The sequence below is a fragment of the Anopheles bellator genome, unplaced genomic scaffold (assembly GCF_943735745.2).
Source record: "Anopheles bellator unplaced genomic scaffold, idAnoBellAS_SP24_06.2 scaffold00313_ctg1, whole genome shotgun sequence".
In the NCBI taxonomy this organism is placed as follows: Eukaryota; Metazoa; Arthropoda; class Insecta; order Diptera; family Culicidae; genus Anopheles; species Anopheles bellator.
The window spans coordinates 2020-8677 of record NW_026684444.1 but is presented as its reverse complement, the minus strand read 5'-3'; the positions used below and the strand labels follow the sequence as shown (position 1 = coordinate 8677).

Here is a 6658-nt window from a genome sequence, read left to right as displayed (position 1 = left end):
ATCGTATTCGTGAAACGAATTTGGACTTGTGCAGTCGCCATGTTGGTGTTGGAGGCTACGAATTGGGCCAAGTTATTAACCTGCTGGGGGACGGGTCGATCGAATGGATAACCCATGGGACGACGATCCGGATAGAGCCGATCGCGCAAGCCACAGAAGGAGTGGGAATCGTTGCAGTTGACGTTTCTGAAAATTCCAAACAACAATGCTACAATGAACCACGAAGAGAGCACCGCTCAACCACTAGACAAAACTCGTACTCATCAAAGTCCTGGTTGACGGTGTCGTCGGCGTAGTTGGAGATCATTACGAAGAGATCGAACTGCATCCCCTCCGGAGTTCCTCTCGGAATCAGCAGATGATGCGGCCAACCACAATTGCAGAAGCGGAATGCCTCGGTGCTTGGTTCGTTCAGATTGGACAACGCGACCTGCCGGAAGGTCCTCTCGTACGGAATAGTGACACTCGATTGCTCCGAGCGTCGCACAATATTATTCGTTCCGGGATTCACTAAATGCAGGAATTAGTTAGTCCGTGTCGCGGACATTGTGTGAAGTAGAACTTACAGTTCACCGTAAACTTGTCCAGCTCAACCATCAGCAAGCGCCGCTCGTTCATCGTGAGAGCCGTGTTCCGTTCGTCGGTCTTGGGGGCAATGAAAATGCGACATGTTCCGCGCCGAGCGGCTCCAGAGCTGTTGTTAACCGCGAGTCGATATGTGAACGGGGCGTGCTGTAAATGCGTGAAGGACGCAAACACGTTTCCTTGTGGCCCAAAGTCCAGACCGGTGGCCAAGTCCACCTGGGATCGCTGCCAGTACGTCAGCAGCACGTTAGCCGGCGCGTTCGGTCGGTTGAGTTGCACCCCGACTGACTGTATCTGAATACCGCCGTAGCTCAGCTGATCCGGGCCGTAGGGGGCAAGTGTCCGTTTGTACCGGTGGAACATGTTGTCCACTTGAGCATGCAGACGGTAGAAGGTCGGATCTCGCATTGCAGTTTGGAACTCGCCAACCACACCATAGCCCTCCAGGAAACGGTTGTCGGGATCGTGGCTATAGGCAATGATGTTGTGCAGGTTGCCATGATAGTTTCCGTAGTACGTAACATTCGCCGAAAGACTCGACGGCTCCACGATGTTGCCTAGCACGTCGATGCCCGTGCGCTCATCGAGAGGGGTCCGTGTTCCACCGGGCTGTAAGTTCAACATGCTTGATTATGTGTGGCCGCATGGAAACAAGGGACACGGTCTTTCGTCTTACGCCAACAACGAAGCCACCATCGATGCTCTCTGCTATGCGACTCTCGGTACGCTCCAGATCGCTCACGGTGAAGTTTACCATGTCGTCAACCCGATTGATATCCTGCGTAGGGAGCAAATTTTGCATCATTACGAAACCACTCCGAGCGCACTCGTAGAGCACTTACCCTCAACACGGTGTTCTGGGGGCGCGGAGGAAACGCGCGGTTATTCAAACTGCGGATAATCTTCGGGAAATAGCCCTCCGGCAGTGGCTCACGCAGGCTAGTAAGCGGACGGACCCGGGCCAGCTTGTTGCAGAAGCGCTCGACGTTGTAGCGTGCAATCAGCTGTTGGTGCATGTAGTAAAACAGCTCTCCTCGTCGATCCTTCCGGACGACCGCATCCGGGCCTTCGCCTGGGTAGACCAGGTGCCAATGCCAGTGATGCAGGTTGACTCCGATGTCCTCTCGGAAGTAGGCTAAACGCTGCTCATCTTCGCGATCGGAGGCGGTGTAGTTCATCGGAATATCGATCGTCATCTATCAGACCAAGCGACACCGTAAGCGTAACGCAGGGACAACACGGCCGAGCGTGAAGCTTTTCCAGACCGTCGGATCTTACTCTGTTTTCCATTTGAACCACGGAACCCTCTTCGCGAAGTTTCGGGAATACCGACGGGTCCACGAACGAATCCGGAAACAGCTCCAAAAACGACGGAATGTTGAGATCCTTCGTATCCGGACGGTGCTGGATTGCCACCGAGAGAGCATACTGAAACAGGACAGGGTTCAGACGATCTCGCGAGTAGGCGGCAACACTCATCAGCGTGTCCACGTTCGGCTGGGTGAGGAACAGGTTGATCAGATCGCCAGCAATTTTGCGGTGCGCTTGGTTGAACAACGAGAAACCGCCGCGACGAGGGATTGCCTCGGCGAAGCCGATGCTCGGAGGCGCCACACTCCGAACGGGGATGCGCGTATCGGCATCGTTGCCGAAGCGACTCTGCAGCGAGGCTCCGATCGGGCGGTACCGCTCCGTCAAAAAGTTCTCCGGCAGATCGACCACCGTTTTCCCGTCGTCCTTCGGGTAGAAGGTTGGCTCCAGCGGACGTTGCAGTAGCGCGAGTAGTTTTCTGTTGTCGGCCATTGTGGGGTCTACGTGTGCTAAATGCTGTTCACTGTGTTTGACGCCTGGGTTTAATATGCTCACTGGTAAACGGACAGGGCAGCTGCTTCACTTTATATACGCCAAAAACGTAGTGTCGAAACCACAAGAAACGTACCGAATTGGAACATAAATTTAGAATCTGCTTTTGGGTCTAACCGTTGACCGCAACCGCAGCTAGACTATCAAGCGATAGATTTGAAAGCCTGGCGGACATAAGCATTGCTGCCTCAACCGGCTTATTTTAATCAGCAGGGGCCTCGGCTTTTTGTTCGTTCTTGCTATCGTCACACAGGCTTTAGGCTTGGCGCTGGAATGCATACTCAGAGCTCCCTTCATAAGAACTAGAGTAAAAGGGCGTGTTATGAATGATTAAACCTTTGGTCTAATTCGCACAAATGCTTCCACTATTTTAATCCATAGCATCCTGATTCTTCTTATTCGCTCGTATTCGGACGTCTTAAATAAAAAGGTTCGTAGGTTCCTCATCCGTTAATTTCCCAGCAAACCTAGATTCCAGAACATAACTGATAGGTGAATTAATGAAGGGATCCTATAAACCGGCACTTCGAAGAGTCAATTGCCACGTAACATCGATAAGTATACAAACTTTATCTACTCATAACACCGCAAACAATAAGCTTTCAAAACGGCCATTCAACTTCGTAATCATAGTTCATACCTAACAGTTTCATTAAACATAATCATAGGTGGGAGAATGGCTACGGTTGACTTTAAGGTTGGTGGAGAGATTCCTGAACGTATTCAAATTACTCAATTCAGATTCACTTATCCTGGCCTTTTCATGTTGCACCCTAAAGTGGGTTTGGGGAAGCCAAAATGGTTAGGCATTCTTCACAGTTTCCCGGATGCAAAGAATTTCTGCAAAATACAAACCCAATTCGGATCCGAACAAGATTTGGTCAGAAATGTGGCTAGCGAATTTCTAAATGTTATCAATGCTGCGGTTAGGTTAGGTAACTGCTTTCCTAAACTGTGGTGACGCCCAGGATCCTTTGGGTCGCATATAAACCGGGCCGTTCGGTGGTGCTTAACTATTTTCGTGCAGCTCTTTGTTGAAGCGTACGGTGAAGTTTGTTCCGGTGGCAGATACGTCAGACTAAGTCTAATCATGTCTACGATCGGTCACAAGTTTCGCGGTTTGCTGCAGCATCCGTACGAACCATTGTTTTTCCCGAAAAATGAAGGCCAACTGTTGTTCGATTTGCCCGAACGATTCTTCACCGAGCGCTACCGTCCTATCGGGCCAAATTTGACCAATCGGTTTAGTACTACACTGTCGGCTGGAGGCGCCGATGGGACCGGTCCGGCTCCGCAACGCGTTGCCATACCGGACATTCCGGAGCCCAACCTTAAGTTTGCGGAAGACGTTCCCCGGCGGGGCGCATTTTCCCTGTTCATCCCGAAGCACCGGCGGATCGCGGGACAGTTGATCGAATTTTTCCTGTCGCAGGCTGACGCTGACTCGCTAGTAGCAGTGGCCGCGTTTGCCAGGGATCGGCTGAACGGTCCCCTGTTCCAGTACTCGCTGTCGACCGCGCTTCTCCATCGCAGCGATACGGAAAGTGTTCCCGTTCCCTCCTTCCTGCACCTCTTTCCCGACCAGTTCGTCGATCCAGCCGTCTTTCCTAGGATGCTCGAAGAAGGTCGTGCCGTCCTTGAACCGAACCGGGTATGTGAATGTCAACGTCGAAGGACTTTTCAACCCATTATGTGGGCTCCTTCTTTGTGTTAGATGGCTGTGGATATTCCACTAAATTACACGGCTTCGGATAGAATCACGGAACAGCGAATGGCCTACTTCCGAGAGGACATCGGCGTTAACCTGCATCACTGGCACTGGCATTTGGTGTATCCAGCAGAAGGCCCACCTAGTATCGTGCAGAAGGATCGACGTGGCGAGTTGTTCTACTATATGCACCAACAGCTGGTGGCCAGATATCAAATCGATCGATTCTGCAATGGGCTGGGATTCGTGGCGGCGCTCGATAGTTTGCGAGCTCCGATAGCGGAGGCTTACTATCCGAAAATTATACGCAGTGCCAACAACCGCACCTACCCTGCACGGTACCGGAACATGACTCTGGCGGACGTCGATAGACCGGACGATGAGCTGAGGGTAGTAATCAGTGACGTGGAACAACAGCTACAGCGCGTGATGGAAGCTATCGATGAAGGATGGGCAGTCATGGTAAGGTACGAAACGCCCGCCTATGAAATCACCACGGCCCATGAGCTCCCCTTGGTCGGTTCCAGCCCAGCGGCCAACGCGTACCCTTGGACAACTTCAGAGGAATCGACATTCTGGGCAATATTGTCGAAAGTTCCGCAATCTCGATCAATCACCGCCTGTACGGGGACACGCACAACAGTGGCCACGTTTTGCTCGCGTTCATCCACGATCCGCAGGGCGAGTATCTGGAAAGTTTCGGTGTGATGGGCGATGTAACGACGGCAATGCGTGATCCGGTCTTCTACCAATGGCACCTCTACGTGGACAGTATTTTCCAACGGCACAAGAACCGCTTCTCGCCGTACACGGCCACCGACCTGTCGAACCCCGGGGTGACCCTCGTAAAGTTCGAAACGGAGCTCGACAGGCAGCCGGCGGCGAAGAACATGCTGCTAACCTTCTGGCAGCGATCGCAGGTCGATCTGGGAGCCGGACTGGATTTCGGTCCGGAAGGAAATGCCTTCGTTACCTTTACGCACCTGCAGCATGCAGCGTTCAACTATCGCTTCCAGATAACCGTGTCCGGGCCGGTACGGGACGCCACGATCCGTATTTACCTTGCTCCTACGCGCAACGAACGCGCAAGACCTCTGTCGCTGGAGGAGCAACGGCGCAATGCAATCGAAATGGACACGTTCCGGGTGAGCTGTAGGTATCACATAGTGCGTCCAATCGGGCTGGCTAGACAATTCTTACGATTCCACACTCGGCTTCGGTTTTAGTGAAATCCGGTGTGAACAACATACTTCGTCGATCGGCTAACTCGAGTGTTGTAATCCCCTACGAACGTACCTTCCGAAACGTCGCCCAATCTAACGTAGGCGATGCGTCTTTCCGGTTCTGCGGCTGCGGATGGCCCTCGCATATGCTCGTTCCCAAAGGAGACGCGTTCGGAGTCGAGTACGACCTGTTTGCGATGGTGTCAAACTATGCCAGCGATAAAGTTGATCCTCAATTCGATGAGTGCGCACCGATCGATCGCATCGCGTGTTTTGGTGAACCGCTGATTGAGATTTTTCCCTTGCAACTTGTCCTTTCAGAAAAATGGGATGCAATGACTCACACTCGTTCTGCGGTTTGAAGGACAGGACGTATCCCGATGCGCGCAATATGGGCTTCCCGTTTGATCGCCGCTTTCCCAATGCGGTCAGGTCGATGGCCGACTTTGTAGCGCCTTATCAAAACATGCGCTTGGCGAAGGTAACGGTGCGCTTTACGAACACAGTTGTAGCGCGAACCTAAGAATGTCCGGAAATCAATTTCGAGAATCGGCGAAGGTAAAATAAATTAATGTTTCATCTCTAACCTTTTCAAATGTTTCAAATGTCCTGCTCCGAGCCATTGTGTTATGCTGGCCGCTCACGACGATTTCGATCTTTCGGTCACCTATTAGTACATAACCCTCCCACGAATGCTCTCTGATGTTGCTGGTTGATGATGGTAGTGTCACCATCCCGATTCCTGTTCTCGTTTAGCTACAGACAGAGATTGTCTGCAGCTTGTTCAATCGCCGTGTGAGCTTGAGTTACACCGGAGAGCCTTCGACCTGTAATGTCTATGTCTTCATAGGACAGGATCTGGCTGGACTTGAAGTAAATGGTCTCTGAGGTTTCCACTCCGGATGGCCGAGTCCCGGATGGCTCGCTCCAGCACGATGTTGAACAGGAGGCAGCCTAGGCCAAATCCCTTGGTGGTAGCAGAAGGATTGGAAAGCTTTTCATCCACCTTCACCTGACTTGTGACGTTGGTCATTATCATTCTAACAAGTTGGATAAATTTGACCGGTATTTCGAAACTAGTGATGGTCTCATACAATTTCACTCTTACTATGGCCTTCAAACCGATGAAGAGGTTCTCTCTGTTCTGGCTGTACTCAATTATTTTTTCAAGGATCTGCCGCCTGGTGAATATCTGATCGGCGGTAGACTTTACCGCCGTAAAGTATAGTTACCAACTATCTCATCAACGTATGAGGCTAGTTCTTTCTGCAGAACGAGA

General features: G+C 51.7%; 2 protein-coding genes across 2 annotated transcripts; one reads left to right on the top strand and one right to left on the bottom strand.

Annotated features, from left to right (window-relative positions):
- Window positions 1–5: 5 nt before the first annotated feature.
- On the bottom strand, window positions 6–2407 carry LOC131214237 (phenoloxidase 8-like; the record flags this gene model as incomplete). Its single annotated transcript, XM_058208614.1, has 6 exons — window positions 1864–2407; window positions 1428–1781; window positions 1262–1363; window positions 567–1194; window positions 261–510; window positions 6–186 (listed from the first exon to the last, which is right to left on the bottom strand). Coding segments are annotated over exons 1-6 (2040 nt in total), but the record flags the coding sequence as incomplete, so codon positions are not given.
- A 1131-nt stretch (window positions 2408–3538) lies between these two features.
- LOC131214236 (phenoloxidase 8-like) lies at window positions 3539–5902 on the top strand. The gene is made up of 5 exons (XM_058208613.1): window positions 3539–4099; window positions 4163–4618; window positions 4684–5308; window positions 5383–5623; window positions 5701–5902. The coding sequence occupies exons 1-5, from the start codon at window positions 3539–3541 to the stop codon at window positions 5900–5902; spliced, it is 2085 nt and encodes a 694-aa protein (XP_058064596.1).
- Window positions 5903–6658: the final 756 nt, after the last annotated feature.